Source organism: Sinocyclocheilus grahami, unplaced genomic scaffold, assembly GCF_001515645.1.
Source record: "Sinocyclocheilus grahami isolate Dianchi unplaced genomic scaffold, SAMN03320097.WGS_v1.1 scaffold262.1, whole genome shotgun sequence".
NCBI lineage: Eukaryota > Metazoa > Chordata > Actinopteri > Cypriniformes > Cyprinidae > Sinocyclocheilus > Sinocyclocheilus grahami.
Window position 1 is genome coordinate 421,118 of NW_015505441.1, and position 17,287 is coordinate 438,404.

General features: G+C 38.1%; 1 protein-coding gene across 1 annotated transcript; it reads right to left on the bottom strand.

Moving 5' to 3' along the window:
• Nucleotides 1-134: 134 nt before the first annotated feature.
• Nucleotides 135-16,319, bottom strand: LOC107599179 (chondroitin sulfate proteoglycan 4-like). Its single transcript, XM_016290695.1, is given in 9 exon segments — nucleotides 135-2,655; nucleotides 4,043-4,226; nucleotides 4,613-4,785; nucleotides 6,165-6,395; nucleotides 6,720-6,963; nucleotides 7,136-7,609; nucleotides 8,678-12,250; nucleotides 13,875-14,038; nucleotides 16,128-16,319. Coding segments are annotated over 9 exon segments (7,140 nt in total). The 5' UTR covers nucleotides 16,186-16,319; the 3' UTR covers nucleotides 135-616.
• Nucleotides 16,320-17,287: the final 968 nt, after the last annotated feature.

The following is a 17,287-nucleotide window of genomic DNA, read 5'->3' on the forward strand; positions in this document are numbered from 1 at the left end:
ATATATATATATATATATATATATATATATATATATATATATATATATATATATATATATTTATTTATTTATTTAAATTTTTTTTGAGCATATAATTTTTAATCAAAATGTCAAAACTCAATCATCTGGTGAAACGACAGACTTCTCTCTGGTGACATATGCTGTTTTCTTTTTTCAATCATTTAGACCACTTAAACCCGCCCCCTTCTTATATTCAACTGCAAGTATGCATTCAGATCTGCCACCATCCACTCAACAACCAATGCATAGAACCAAGTCCCTGGCCTACATTCGATAATCTGTTTCACGTGGATGTTTGTCAAAATAACCACAGAAAAGATCTGTCGCTACTTCCAATACACTGTGACTTTAAAAATGCGATTGTATCATTTAGTGAACTTCCTAGCATTTCATAATTGGCAAGCAATGCCCAAATCTTCAGCTGTATGATTTTCTTCTAGTTTTTGGGTTAATGGGAAAATATTGATCACGTACAACTTTTGCAAAACATCAAACAAAACGCAGTTCATTGAGACTTCAGAACTTGAATGTAGTGTTTCAATCACATTTCAGTCAGAGTTTCAGAGAGAACAGTGATGAATCTGAAGATCAAAGGTTATACCCAGTACTGATTGTTTCGCAGAGTGGGGTTGGTGGTCCTGCAAAGCTGTGAAACGTCAGGCTCCAGGTCTCCAAAAGAGCACAGAGACACAGAGGTGCCATATGGCGAGTTCTCACTTCTGCTTTGCAGTCTGGTTATGGCTGAACTTCCAGCGTTTATTGGAGTAAGAGGAGTGACGGTTACGACGGGGACACTTGCAGGCCACTGTGGCTGGTCCTGATGGGATGGGTTGTCCGGTTGAGCAGGAGCACCTGACGTACTCTTTAAAGGCTTTGGTTTCTTCTTCCAGTTCCGTCTTAAGAGCAGCACCAACACGACCACAATGATGACCAGCAGCAGAAGAGCAAGAAGAGGCAAAAGGATGATCATTGAGTTTGAGGAAGAGCCCGTCTGGGAAACCGACTCTACTTTTACTGGGGTATTATTTATGGGATAAATCTCCTCCACCCCATGGGTTGGTTTTAGGTTAGTAGTACCCATGTCAATGCTGTTTGAATTATCCCAACGGTTGCGACCTTTGAATCTTGACCCAGATTTGGTCACCCGTTGTGTCGGCTGCACAGGTGAAGATGTTGAAGATGGAAACAAGCTCATTGCAGCAGTTTGGTTATGAAAACCAGGTCTGATTGTGGTCACTGGGATCACTGTTGACATCTCCAGAGTGGGAACATGAGCTACGATGCTGAAAGTGAAAATCCCATTGGCAGGTTGGACGTTGTTGGCTTTAAGAACGAATCTGAAAGAATCATTTACTTCACGGACACCTGTCAGGTTCGCCTTCAACTCAATGGCCAGTTTCTCCTGCTGTAGTTCACTTAAAGTGAAAGACCCCACAGATTCGACTTTCTTTCCCTTGATGCCAATTGCCCGGACAATCCTGCCGTTCTCCGGAGGTGAGGTAATTTCAAACAACGGGTCACTACCACTCAACAAAGCAAGTTCGGACACATTCAGCAAATGTGACTTCAGCTTAATTCGAACTCCGTTAGCAAATGTTACCCCTTCTGCGTACTTAATGAGGGGTTTCACCGTGATGTTAACTACTTGGTCAGTTAGATTCGCTTCTGTTGTGAAAGCCGCAAACTCAAAGTTATCATGGGACGACTCAAGGCTGACCATGTGGTACCTCAGATTTTCCTTCTGGAGATCATCTTGATTGAAAACTGTGACGTCTTCATTGTCTATTAAGAGTTTACCGTACCTTGGTGGTACTGTGATTTTATAGTGCACTGTAGTGTTTTTACCATTGGTCACTGCGGCCAGGTGTGACCGTCTGAGAGTTACAGAAGTGTGTCCCTGGTCCAGTAGCACCTCTGTGTTGTTAGCCAGTGAAACAGTGATCTCTACCACTTCCAGATTGAAGAGTTTATATAACGGTCGATGATGGCCGTCGGTGACGCTGAAGTAGAATGCTCCAGATGATGGACTGCCATCGTGGATGAAGAACACCTCTCCATTATTGATTTGAGCCTGGGAGAAGGAGTCCACCGACTCGTTCATGCGCTTTGTAATGGCTAGGAAACCATTGTTAGGTTTGCTAATCACTGTGTACTGGATTTCACTTGGTGGGTTGTCCAGGTCAACCACACTTAAGTGGTTGGGTCCGATAGCCACGGAGTCTCCCTGAATGACTTTGAGGCTGGGAGCTTTGGTCTTCAAAACAGGTGGGTGATCATTTATGGGGATTATAGTAATGTTGAATGATTCTGACACAACAGAATCTAGGGGGCGGGTTGGTGGTTTGCTCTTTAGGTTCAGATACACATCAAAGTCAAAACGGTCATGGGTGGTCTCGGAGTTGTCGTGATGGTATGTGATTCCATACTTATTAAGGATGAACTGAGAGAAATTGGGCTTTTCTTTTGTAAGATTTCGTTCCCCAATGATGATGACGCCATGCTTTGGAAGAGATGTGACCTGGTACCAAACCTCATAAGAGCTGCGCTTGGATTCAGGTTGTTTCGTCATGAGATTGGATGCATCCAGCATCGATTTGCCAATTAGAACTTTATCTCCTTCAGTTACCGTCACACCTGGATATAAATAAAAAAAAACAATGTGATACATTTTATTTGACAAAAGCCATGACACTTCAGTCAGAATGACAGATTTAAAGTATATTTGGCTATTTTTACAATATTACCTTTTAAATTCTTAACATTTTAAAGCTTTCACATGTCCATTCAACATTAATCATAATCAGGGTGCGAACTACGGGGGAGCTAGGGGGGAGCTCGGCTCCCCTTAATAAGACATGGGCTCCCCTGAAAACGTGATTTGTGGAATTTTGGGGGGTCTCAAAAAATATTGACAATGTGTTATTTTGACGTGCAATTTCAGTTTTGTGTAATGTGATCATCGTGGATTATTATGTGTAAAATTGCAAAAATATCATTCATTCATGCATGACGGCGATTTAAACCTAATTCACTTCAATAAAAATAACTATACATGCTATTCTTGTCATGAGCATCAAGGTGTGGGGGCGCTGCGGTGCAAATTCCACTCATGTTTAGTACATGTTAACTCAAAGATTCGTAGAAAAAATATAAACGTTGGACTCTGTGGTCGATTCTGTGTTAAGGTAAGTAAGGCATGTTATTTGCAATTATGTGTTGTGGCTGGGTTGTTATAGGTCTGCGTGACTCTCGATGTCTTAGGTCTAACTGAACGGGGGAATTATGGTATTCTTCTGTAGCCTTACGACGAGTAACTTTACGTTAACCGTTGTTCATGTGAACTCAAAGACAGCCTGATCCTTTGTATATAGACTATTTGTGGGTGGCTGTTTGTTGTTTCACCTATCAATTTGTGTCGATAAAGTATAATAGGGTAAATCCTGTATAGTGATTTATCCTATATAGTGCTTGCATAAAGCAAGTAGTGCATACACTTGTAGCTGTCATGTATCTTTGTAAGACATTGTAAGCCCTCTTTTGAGGTAAGCGAAAGCGCACGAACCCCCCCGTTATAAAAAAAACAAACAAGTGGGCTCTCCCATCCGTCCACGGTATAGTTCGAACACTGATCATAATGAAAATACATATTCAATTCACAGCTACATATGCAAATGTTCAAAATCTTGAAAAAAAATGTATCATGGTTTCCACAAAATATTTAAGAAATGTTTCTTGCGATTCAAACTGGCATATTAGAATGACTTCTTAAGGACCATGTGACACTGAAAACTGGAGTAATGACAGCTGAAGATTCAACTTTGGAATAAAAGAATAAATATCATTAAAAAACATATTACAACAGAAAACAGTTGTGAAAAATACAATAAAACTGTAATATTGTGAAATATTACAACTGAATAATATTTCACAATATTATTATTTTATTGCATTTTTTTAATACAACATTACTTGACTGTAAACTAGATAATACAAATTGTTTTGTACATTTTTCATACTGTACCTTTATTTTTGAGGAGCACGGAACTTTGTTCAGGTCCAATATTTTCGTATGAAATGTCAATTTCAAACGTCTGGGGATCAAGCGTAGCAGGTGGAGAGGACACAGTAAATATGAACTTGTCTAGCGCCGCCCATCCTAAAGACGTCCCATGAATTTGATGATATGCTACTTCACCCTCATCCACCTGTGATGATTCAAGTTACATGAGTTACTAAAATATAAAACATGAAATAAAACAAAACACTGAAAAAAACAACACATGCCCCCCAAATCCCCCAAAAAAGTGTAAAACATGACTGTAAAAATATATTTCCTGAAATGTAACATTTCATTCTTAGTATTACTCTCTTTCTGCATATCAACATTGTGTCATCCTATGTTTGAATGATCATTAGCAGCAATTCCGCATTAGCAGCCATTTGTGCTGGCTAACTAGGACATGTTACATTTAGCTTGCAAACATGACAGGCTCTCTGATTATGCTCATAGTTAAAATAAATTCATAATTCATTACCCTGCACTCTGATATGCATGGCACTGACTTGGGAAAAAGAAGTTGGCAACACTCACCATTTGTTGTGTGAAGGATAAAATATCAGTCGTGGTCTTATCTGCCTTCAAACTGACTAGTTTTCCAAATTTTGGGGGATTGATCACAGTAAAATAAATGGTTCTGTTTGAGAGGCCGGTATCATCATTGGTAACGGCCTGAAGAATGTTGTTTGAAATCAAGGATAAGAAACCTAGAAAAAAACACACCATAAGAATAGTCCTGAAAACTGACAAAAGAACACAAAGGTCTGGTACAGACTATAAACAAAACAACATTGTCTGGTGTATAGTAGCTCATGTGCTTTGAAATGTGAATGTTAAGCTTTTTTTGCGGTGAGGTTTAATAGAAGTGCATCTGAACCATAAATTACAACCACAAACAAATTGGCAAGCTATATTTGCTTCAAACGTGTAAACACGGTCAAAGATTGAGGGTAGGCAAGCATTTCAAGATCCTGTTTCAGATCACTTTTAGGTTGAAGCACATTAGAGTGACTGAACTCGAAGAACTTCAAGCTATATGCCAGGAAGGATTTTGCTAAAATAATCTACCGATTTCTTTCATGACCTTAACTGAAGGTCATAGTTTCTGTATTCAGAGTTTTCTGTTGTGTCTATCTACTTGAAAGAGGCCCTGGCGACTCTCTCAGCACAAAGGCCACAAGAATAGCTTGACAGGAAGCATTTGTTAAACACATGGACACAAAGCAACAGAATAATGGTCAAACTTTCTGTTGATTTCTTATCACTTATTTGTTTAATAGTGTTCCAGGTTCCTACCCATGTTAAAAATGAATTAGAAATAAAGCAATCAAATAAACTAAAAAAGTAACATTAGATGGAAAGGGGAAATAAGAATAATGGGACTCCAGGCACAAATAAATTCAGTTTGTTTATCTGTTATTAAACGTAACAGATAAAAACTTTTTCAGATGCTATCTTTTAGTTTAGTGTTTCTAGAGCCATTTATAAAATTGAAATCAGATGCAGCAGCTGTTGTTTTCCCAGACAAAGCCATTTTTCTAACTCTGGTTTTAAATGTGACATGTGACTAAGTGTTTCTAAAATTAAGAAAATGACTGTAGTCTAATAACTTTAGGGACTTTTTAGAGTGACTCGTTCAGTGTTCAAATGCTCTCCACTGAGCTTTTTATAGTATAGCCCGACAGTTAAAGTCGTTTTGTTATTACATGGATCGCTTGCTCTAAGATTAAGAAACCATGAAACACTTGATGTTCAGACAGAGACTTAGTGAGTGGATGGAGACAGAGCGGAAAGGAGGCGTCAATCTGGTGCTCTGACTTGGCATGCGAGGCAGCCAGATGCTGACCTCACTGCTGTAACATGACATGCTATTTAACTCCATAAAAAGAGATGGAAAGCACAATGTTTTCTGAAACTTATGCAAACTAAGATTGCATACAAAATGAAGACTTTTTTTGGACAGAGATCTAAAATGCTGTCTCTACAATGATTTTTGATAACATCTAATATTTCCTTATAGGTAATCTGTGTGTTGCAGAATATACCAGGTTACTGCTGAAGTTCTCCTCATGTTAATCAGCATTACCTGGAAACACCTTAAGAGGTCCAGCCTTCTCTAGATTAAGAACCAGGGCACGAGCTGTAATACTGAATATCTGCCTGGGAGCAAAGTTCACACCATCGTTTACTTGGAAGTTGAAGCCTCCTGCCATCGGCCCTGAGAAGTAAAAGAGAGCAATCATTATAATCTCCAGGAATTTAGTTTACAATGCACTGCAACTTCAGAAAACATTTTTATGTGATATCACGTTACTTACTTTACATAAAAATGTTGCAAGAAATAAATTAATGAAACAAATAAAAAATAATAAACAGCATTTTTTAAAATAATATATTTGGTACAAATACAGTTTACTAACTTAGACACATCATTATTAAAAGTTAAAACTCAATCTTTACAGCTTTCATAATTTGATTTATGTTTCAGAACTGAATCCGTTGGATGAAGTATACCATGTCCAAACTGCATGACAAACTAATTATTCCATGCCACTGTTGCACTCAAACCTATTTTCAACTAAAAAGGACAGCAAACATAGGAGGAACAGTGGTGTGCTGTGATTTAATGCACAACACTGACATCTAGTGGTTAAACATGACAAACTGTTGCACAGATCAGAGAAGAAGTTTATATATAGTAATCTCACCCTGAGAACCCTGTTGGCTGTAATGGCTGGAGGCTCGTCATTGACGGCTGTGATCTGGACATACACAGTCCATGGTGCACTGTGTTTTCGCAGGTCTGTGTCATTTGCTGTGATAGTGAAGTGGTCCTCTGAGGTCTCTGTGTTGTCATGGACATAATAAATAAACTCCTGTTCCACCTGCCAAGTAAGAACAACAAAATATAAATATCTATATAAACATACATTAAAAAAATCTTATATAGAAATAAAATACAAAACAAAGTACACCTAACTATTTGAGTGATTGCTCATGCCTTTCCATATTCCATTTTTTTTTTAATAATTTTTTTTTAAATTGGGAAAACGTTACCTGCTTCCTTGTAAAGTAGGTTGTAGGAATCCCTCTGAAACGTGAATTCTCAATGCGGCCATGCAGAGGACCCTCTGACACGTAGTACACAAAATTGAGGCCTGAGAAATGTGGGTTTGTTACTCTGATAACGTCCTCTGTGAGAGCTTTAGATGCCCCTTCCTTCAGAGTGATATTGGACACCTCAATGGGTATGAGGCGTGGGATGATATCCACAGACATGATGATGTCATTGACCTCTGCGACTCCATTGCTGGCCGCCAGAGTGAATGAATCCCTCTCTTGGCCAGGTGCCACCTGTACATACTGAATGTTGCCAGCATTAACATCCCGCTGGGAAAAGGTCACTAATGGGTCCTCTTGTGTTCCTTGGTACTGATCTTTACCCTCAATAAAACAGCGTAAATATCCATAAGATGGAGCAACTTTGACAGTAAAGGTTATTTCTGAAGCTGAACTAGCCTCATGAGTCACCTGAAAAGAAACAGAAATAGTAGGCCCTATTTTATTTTTGAATCTTGCATTCAGTGTTGAGGAGCAACTAACTAAAAGTAGGGATGCTACAAACTTAACTCCATTTTCATTTTCAGTGGATTTTTTTGCTTTTTCTAGTAACAAGCTACTTTTTTCCAACAAGTAGCAGTGAAATGGCTTCTCTGGCTTAATTTGGGAATAACATTATCATAGTATTTAAGTATGCTAGTCTGAATTTAGCTTCTCTCGTGGTGTCAGAAAGTCAGGTTCATTCAGGTTAATCGGTTCATCCTAAATGGTCCCAAACGTAGTACGGGAAAGTCGTATTCTTAAGAAAATAAAAATAAAAAGTGAATCGTTCTATCTAATGAATCAGTTTGTTCAAATGGTTCTTCAGATGGTTATGATGTTTAACTACTTCAAATAATGATAAGCTTGTAGTTTGGTAAATGACAGTTCTCAATAAAACAGCGTAAATATCCATAAGATGGAGCAACTTTGACAGTAAAGGTTATTTCTGAAGCTGAACTAGCCTCATGAGTCACCTGAAAAGAAACAGAAATAGTAGGCCCTATTTTATTTTTGAATCTTGCATTCAGTGTTGAGGAGCAACTAACTAAAAGTAGGGATGCTACAAACTTAACTCCATTTTCATTTTCAGTGGATTTTTTTTCTAGTAACAAGCTACTTTTTTCCAACAAGTAGCAGTGAAATGGCTTCTCTGGCTTAATTTGGGAATAACATTATCATAGTATTTAAGTATGCTAGTCTGAATTTAGCTTCTCTCGTGGTGTCAGAAAGTCAGGTTCATTCAGGTTAATCGGTTCATCCTAAATGGTCCCAAACGTAGTACGGGAAAGTCGTATTCTTAAGAAAATAAAAAGTGAATCGTTCTATCTAATGAATCAGTTTGTTCAAATGGTTCTTCAGATGGTTATGATGTTTAACTACTTCAAATAATGATAAGCTTGTAGTTTGGTAAATGACAGTCTCAAAGTAGTTTCCCCAACAAATCCCTTGATGGAGTAAAATAATGCTAAAGGTAGCTAAATAAAAGATAATATTTACCTTGAGTTTATTGCTCTCGATCTTAACTGGTTTTCCCTCCTCCACCAGCAAGGTTTTGTTATGAAGAACTACGGGTGGCCTCTGATGGCTTTCCAGGTACACCTTCACATGTATTTTAACATCAAGCCGAATGTCCTTTGCTTTCACCAGGAGTGTAAAAACGTCAGCCAGATTCTTACTGTTGTCATGATGATAAGACAAGAAGCCATTCCTCAGGTCATGCTGAGTGAATGACTCAATTTTGCTGTCTTTTAAATACAGCCTACCATGTTTCGGAGCCTCCTGGATTGTGAATAATATTTCATTGTCATTTCGGATGTCAAGGTTTGTCTCTACACTAAAGTTAGCATTAGTAAGGGTTTTGATTTGCCCTTTCTGAACCAACAGGCCTGTGTTGTTGCCAGTTTTTAAATAAGCATCCTGTGCGCTAATATCCAACAGAGAGGACACATAGTGCTTGCCATCTGACACAAAGAGAACAAAACGCCCCAAGGTCATCCCATGGTGAATGAACAGCACTCGTTTCTGTTCCAAGTCTTCTTGTCGAAACTGGTACAGCTTTTGTGAAGTGTCATTTGCAAGAGCCAAGTCCCCCATTGGGATCCCACGCCGGGTGTAGAGAAGCTGCCCATCACTGAAGTCTGAATCTGCGTCATGGTAGCACAGGTCATCAAGTGTAAGTAACCTCTGTCCATTTCTGACTACATGGAAAACTTTGTCTACAATGCGGATGGGTTTCTCATCATTAACCAGCTGTATTGAGATGTTAAACATGCCTTCCTTGGAGCCAATGTCCTTATCTGTTAAAGAAAGCTTTGTTACTGGACTTGTGGAGGCTATGAAGGTAAAACTATCAAGAGTTGTTTCACTGTCATCGTGAACATACATAATACGCTCCTCAAGAATGTCTTGATTGGTAAAGGAAATAATATTGTCAAAGTCTTTGGTTGAGTTGGACAAGTTGATTCGCATTAGCTTGCCATGGTGCAGTGTCTTTGTGATTGTGTAGTACATTTCTTTAGTGCTTAGAGTTTCAGCAAACAATTCATCCTTTGTGATGAGTTTACTTTCACCTTCAAGAAGTGACAGCCCATTGTTTGTCATGAAAATGCTGTTGACATCTGCTTTAATATTGATTTTGAAAATGTGTCTAGCAGAATGTGCATGCTTTGAGAATATGTGGAAAACAAATTCATCATTGGTGTCCTCGTATGATCTTTCCATTAGTTGGTATTGGACTTTCAGATCTGTGATGTCCTTTTGACAAAATGTGGAATTTACATCCAGCTTGGCATTATTCACTTCAATTATTCCCCACTTTGGTAAAGTCAACATTCTAAAACGAAGCTCATCCTCAGACAAATTTACACCGTGTGCTGCTACATACAGATGCTCTGAGTCAATTACAGCTCTCGTAATTTTGTCCAGCTCTACAGGTTTATTTTTCTTTATTGTGTAGTCAATCCATTTTACTATTATGGTAAACACCAATTCTTCAGTAGCTCTGGAGGCCACAGTTACTTTACACTTGAAGTGGTCTGTGCTATTACTGGTTTGGATAGACTGGTAGGTGCTGAGGTACCTCAAACGCTCCTTTTCAAGAACTCTTTGGGAAAACAAATTGGTAATCTTCCATTCTCCACTTGAGTGCATCCTCTGAAGCTCACCAAATCTTGGTGGCTCAATTACATCGTACCGAATTTCAACTACCTGCTTTAATGCATTGGTCCAGATGGCCAGTTGTTTGGTGCTTAAAAGAAACATCTCTCCTTGGATCACTTCCAGTCCTGTGTTATTGGAGATTTTGTACTCAAGTCCCACAGCCATGATTCTAAGAACCACTGTGTTGCTCACCTTCTCGCCATCGCTGACTCTCAACACAATCCTAGAGTTCCTCACACCCGTGTGGACATAATACATCTTACCGTCTACAAGAGCTGAATGGGAGAAGGAAGTAACTGGTGTACCTGGATTGTCTTCATTCTCCAAATACCCTGCATCAGCATTAAGGTTCCCTAACACAGAGTAAATTAGGTCTGTGTTATTGCTGTCAATGTCAATGGCTTTCAGTACATCAGTGGTCAGCCTCTTCTTGGAGTTTTCCAAAAGGGTAAACAGATTCCCCTCAGGTAGACTCAACTCAGGGGCATCATTGGTTGGTGTAACAGTGACATTAAACCGGTACAACTTGTGTCCCTTTAGGTAGCCTGGCACGTCCTTTCTGCTACTGGAGAACACAGAGAACATGAAGAAGTCCTGTGGGTCTTCAGATCCCCCATGGATGTACATCACTCTGCCGTGCCACAAATCCAGCATGCTGAATGTATGCTCAGCCTGCTCCTGGTCTACATCAAGCCTAAGCTGACCATGCACCGGCTGCTCTTCAATCCTAAAGATGATCTGAGACTGACGGATGCCAAGCTTCTTGAAATCAAGGTTTACTTTAATATGCTTTGATTCCAAGGATCCCCGACCACCTTCTGGGACAACTAGGTTCCTAAGCTGTAAAAAATTGCGTCCGTACTTCTTGACAAGACCTTTGGCTAGGGTGGCTACATCGGTGGGTGGCAGCGGAGTGACAGATTCAACAAGGGTTATGGAAAGGGTTGTTGGGCTCACTGTGGTGCTTATATCCAGCTCCTTTTCAGGTTCACAACCAACAGAGATGTCTTTGGTTACCAAAGCATTGGGGAGACCCATTTTGACATTATTTATTTTAATGTCTCTGAAGCATCCTTTAAAGGAGCCACCTTTAATACGTTTACCTGCTACCGAGGAAAGGCCAACCTTTCTGACCTCAGAACGTGTGCTGTCATCGATTCCCCCCAGGAAAAGGGAACCTTTCAGATGAAAGTTTTTTGATCTAGAGGTAATGATGGACTTTACGCTTTCTCCATCTACTGTAAGTTGGAGGTTTTTTGGTGTGAAAAAGAGCTGAACGTTGTGCCATTTGCTGTCATTGATGAAGGTGAGGGAACGTAGCTCTGTTTTACTTCCATCTTTACCGACCATTGCAACAAGGAGACCTTTCTGGATCTCTAGAGCGACAAAATCTCCCTGTCGAGCTGCGTTGTACATGATGATCCCTTCTTCAGCTGACGTGTGGATTGAGCATTCAAAAGCCCACTCATGTTGTGCCGTCCAAGGAGGAAGGGATATATAAGCCCGTGAACTAAAAAGACTGATTGGGTCATCTTCATTGGCAAAAAACTGAGGGCTGCATCCTAGGGAAACCTCATAGACATTCTTGAACCCTGAGTAGGGCCTTAGCGATGAAAGGAGGTTGTGCTGATTAAATATTACTTCATCGAGGCAACCACGGAAACCATTGAGATCTCTGGACAGATAGGCCTGATCCAATCCTCCAGTACCACCAACATACAGGCCGCCATTGATGTGCAGCTCTCTCTCTGGACCTGGCATTCGCAGGCTCGTCTTGGAGTGGTTGTCCACAGTCAATGTGACATTGTAAATGTCATGGAAAAGCTCTGCAGTGTGCCAGGCCAGATCATTCAACTGGGTTCCACTGTCTGAGAGAAGGATCTGCTCTCCAGATCCCAGATCCAACTTTACCTGTGAATGACAGGAACAATGTAAAAAAATATATATATAAAACTTTCCTTACACAATCCTATACATAAAAATACACAGATTTACATATTTTTATAAATTATCCAGACATAACTGGGGTCCAAATACTTTTCAAATATATCTAAATTGAAAAACATTGTTTATGCTAGTTTAATACATACAACATTAAAGTAAACAGTTAATAAAATAGAATAAAATAAAATATATATATATAAATAAAATAAAGTAAATATTTCCCAGATAATTCACTTTGGCTTTAATACAGTGACAATATAAATGCCTGGTATTAAATTTTTTTAACAAAATATTGTTGTTATAATGCAATTATAACATATTTTTCTCATACAGTGCAAATGGAGAAAAATATAATGGGGAGCTAGGAGATATATTTGTAGGTAATTTAGCATCAGGAATTATACTAACAAATGTCTGCAATAACAGCAATAAATTATTTGAATTGCAAAGAAAATGTGTATGAAAACTAGCACTTTATATTCATGAAATTCTCTTCCATGTTGAAAATAGACAAGTGTAATAAATATCATCTGTCTAATAGAATAAAATAAAATATATATATATAAATAAAATAAAGTAAATATTTCCCAGATAATTCACTTTGGCTTTAATACAGTGACAATATAAATGCCTGTTATTAAATTTTTTTAACAAAATATTGTTGTTATAATGCAATTATAACATATTTTTCTCATACAGTGCAAATGGAGAAAAATATAATAGGGAGCTAGGAGATATATTTGTAGGTCATTTAGCATCAGGAATTATACTAACAAATGTCTGCAATAACAGCAATAAATTATTTGAATTGCAAAGAAAATGTGTATGAAAACTAGCACTTTATATTCATGAAATTCTCTTCCATGTTGAAAATAGACAAGTGTAATAAATATCATCTGTCTACAGCCAATACATTTTATTCTTAACATAAAATGTCACTGTCTTTACATCAGACAGCTAAGAAAAACTTGACCTGGCTTGCTGAATATTTTCTAGCCTTTTCTCAACTGAAAGCAATTATAATCTGTGATGTACTCAAAGAGGGTCACAGCCAAAGGATAGAAAATCACAATTTAATGACCTCAGATAAATGTGAGAGTTCAAAGATATTTTCAATTACAAGCAAATCGGACCTCAATGTTCAGCACAATCTGTTCTGTCGTAGCCCAAAGATATACTTCATAAAAGGAATCCTATGTCAAATGTAAAAATCCATTTCAGAAATTCATGCAAAGTTTTTGAACTGGGTTGTGGGAGTATCTAAGCCCACATTCTTCAGCCATTAAGTCAGTGCAATCACCAGGTTTGTAATGTATACCTTAAAGAAAGGTGCCGAGGCGGAAGAGTCTCAGACAGTATCATAACTAGACCATAGAATAAAATTCACCACTCCATTTCATCTGAAGAGGATGGTGATACTCCATGTGTTGAGTTTTTGTCTCAACACAAAATGCTTGTCAGTCTTTATTATCACTTTTTTTTCCTAACCAGATTCTTTTCAAGCCTAAATGGAATTGACATGTTTTCACATGTAGTTTTGTTGTGGTAGATCTAAACATTGCTGAGGGTGAAATAGCAACACGTGACTCACCTGCAGTCTGCCAGCATTCATCTCCAGCAGCAGGAAATCATTCTGCCCTGCAGCCAGGAAAAGCAGGCCGCTCAGGCTGGAGGTGCGGAAACGAATGTGCAGTGTGTTACGGCTAGACGTCTCTGACCCTTTTAACTGCACAAATCCATCACCATAGAATGAAGCTGCACATAAGAGAATATCACCCATGATGCTTGTTTTTTGGTTTTTGTCCTGAATGCTCATTCATTTCTTTGCCTTTTGTTAATGAATTTTTGTGAATTAAATGGTTTGTTAAGTATATAACGTTTTAATTACACTTTTTAACTGGTAATAAATTAATTGATTTATGAGAAAGGACATTATTATCATTCAAAGGGATTTATGCACTCTTATTCCAAACCAGCATGGTTTTCTTATTTCTGTGAAACACATAGAAATTGTTTTTGTTTTTTTTGGTCCATACATGAAAGTTAATGGGGTCCAGCATTGTTGTGGACCACATTGACTTTCATTGTATGGACAAAAAACATTTAAATTCTCTTCAGAATATCTTATTTTGTGTAAAGAAAGTACAGGTTTGTAATAACATGACGGTGAGTAACTGATGACAATTTGATAATTTCTGTGTTAACTTACCCATAAAAGTTACATTTTGATTTTGACACAGACATTAAATAAAAGTGACCGAATGAATAAAAACAACAATACTTTACAGGACAAGCCGGATGGCGCCAGGGAAGCACTGTGATACCCATGTACATGTGCTGGCATGCTCTGCCCTGACAGCACCCTGTTCTCAACATAAAAGACTCTGACATAGCCACATTGTCTTAGCCCTGCTGTCCATTGATGGAGGCCTGGACGCAGCTGTTTTCTAACCCAGCCACAGCACATCACCCTTTAATCTACACTAATGTGTTCTACACTCTCATCTACCTCTCTCTACAAGTGTCTCTATAGTATTTACACCCCTTCATTTGTATGGGCACAGAACACTTCTACTTTAGGACTGAAATGGCACACTGATGTTTAGTATAATTCTGTCAAACTATGCAAGTGTCATTACTTATTCGTGATACAAACTGCACAAATAAAATGTGATCTTTTAATGAATATTTATTCGTTTTTAAATCCTTTGTTTACAATGCTTAAGGCACCATGCAAATTTCAGTGAAGCAAGTAGCCTTATAAAATTGTGGAAACAAAAAATAGCCTAATTATGTATCATACTTCCCCATACTGGTGTAACAAAAGGCAAAGGGGCAATATCAAAACCAAACATTTTATCAAAAGTACAACTGATCTGCAACAAATATAAATGATGTTTTGATGTCAAACTTTGTGGTCAAACCTGAAATGACAGTGAGAGAGGAGAAAACAAGAATGCCATGCTATCTTTAGTTTCTTTTATCACACAAAGAGGTCCTATATCTGACATCCTGGAGATTTTATAAGTCTGGACACTGCGCTCCAAAATAAGACCACGTCTGACATCTTGATAATTCAGTGGAGTCGCTATTGTGAAGCTCAACACTGAACAACTGATGCAACAATAAAACACAATTTAGCACATTACACTAATATTCAAATATTCATGTAATTACAGGGATTTGCTGATAAAACATTTAACTCTTTAAATAATGCTGGATAGTTTATGAATTTCTCCTGTTTTGCAAGTTTTTGTTTTTTAAAAAAAAACAATACCACTTGAATAAACATGCTGGCCAACAAAATTTCATAGTGCATGCTTTAATGTTGGTGAATCACTGCATTTCGTTGTTATTAATAACTAAAAGGCTGCTTTCTGTGCCCTGACATTTGGCAAGCAGTGAATATGAAATCTCTGAGAGCCACAAATCTGTGCAATCATGAATGTTATATTATATACACAATAAACTAATGCCACATCATTTTTTAATTGTATTTATTTTTTGATTTGGGGGGCACATGCAACACTGGCAATGAACATGATTTGGATATTGAAAAGCCAACTTTAAACATGTACATTTGCACATGTTAACGTCAGCTAATGCACAAACCGCTAAAATGACAAGAACTTATATTTTCGTTACAGAGATAGCAGCCATAAGAAACAGTTAGGCTGTCTATACTGTTCTCTAGTGCACAAAACCACATAGAAACGTGATGTTTGGCGAAACTCCTAAATCGTCCACATGCTTTTGCTGAATCCCCCAACTTAAATGTTACACACACAAATGTACTTCTTTCATGCTTTACATCAGCCATACTTGAGCAGTGTGAACAACTTACCCCCTTGTGCGAGTCCGACAAAAAGCAAGAGTAGTCCGTTTAAAAGGGTCGTCCTCATTTTAACATTAAAGCAATATGATCAGTCGGCTTGAAATAAAAAAACAGTGTGTTTTAAATTCATTGTGTCACCAAATTCATGGCGACTCGTTCAACTCCTCACTTTAAAATCTTTCCACAAACTTGTGTGTTGTTCGAGCAGCAAGCGGAGAGAACTAGAGGAGAGACTCCGCCTCCTCAAGCTTTCGCTAGCCTCAGATATTTAGCCCTCACCCCGACAAACAGCACAGGTTCACGTGTAAAACAGACCGTATGTTGTACTTGGAAAATTACAGTAACTTTAGGATAAAATACAACGCAGGGGTTTCTATAGGGGAATATTATTATCTTATTATGTGAACTTCATATATCATTAAAGCTTGACTGGAAGTGTGTGTGTGTGTGTGATTTTTTTTATACAACTTGACTTGTAATACAATTTTAATGTAATTGAAAACGTACTAATTCGCATTTTTATAAATAACATCTCGTAGTTTTAGATTAACAACAAGGACTACGTAAAATCTACACATTATGCATTTGGAAAAATAGCAAAAATATTATAATTATGAAGCCAAGGCAGAGTGAAACGTTCACGTTGGTTTATTATGGTAGAATGATACGTTGAATAATATCATAAAATTGCAAATAAGGATGAAACAATCTAAATTAATAATTATAATATACGTGTGTTGATTGGACAGCAGCAGGAAAATAATTTTAAATGACAAGCACTGAAACCAATGAAAACACTTATCGCCGCTAGAACGGTTTGTTTATGTTCTGAGGTAAATAATTGTAATAAGAGAACAGCCTTTAATACTAGTAAACGTTCAAATACACTAATACAATCCATTTTATACATCCTCGTTTTTAGATAAATGGGGACGTTAGATGTTTATCTAAACGGCATGTGTGTTTGAGTTGGCATGCAAATTTATCCCGCCCAAGTGAGCCAACGAGCCAATAAGAAACACCGTTTGGCTGAGTCTGCACATGCTAGTAGAAGTAGTCAGGAAGCTGATGCACTGAATGCATCCAGCTGGACATACGGGACACTGGTATGTCATCTGCGGGTGATCCGCTCTGACACAATGCAGTCTTTGCACCACTGATGTTCTGTT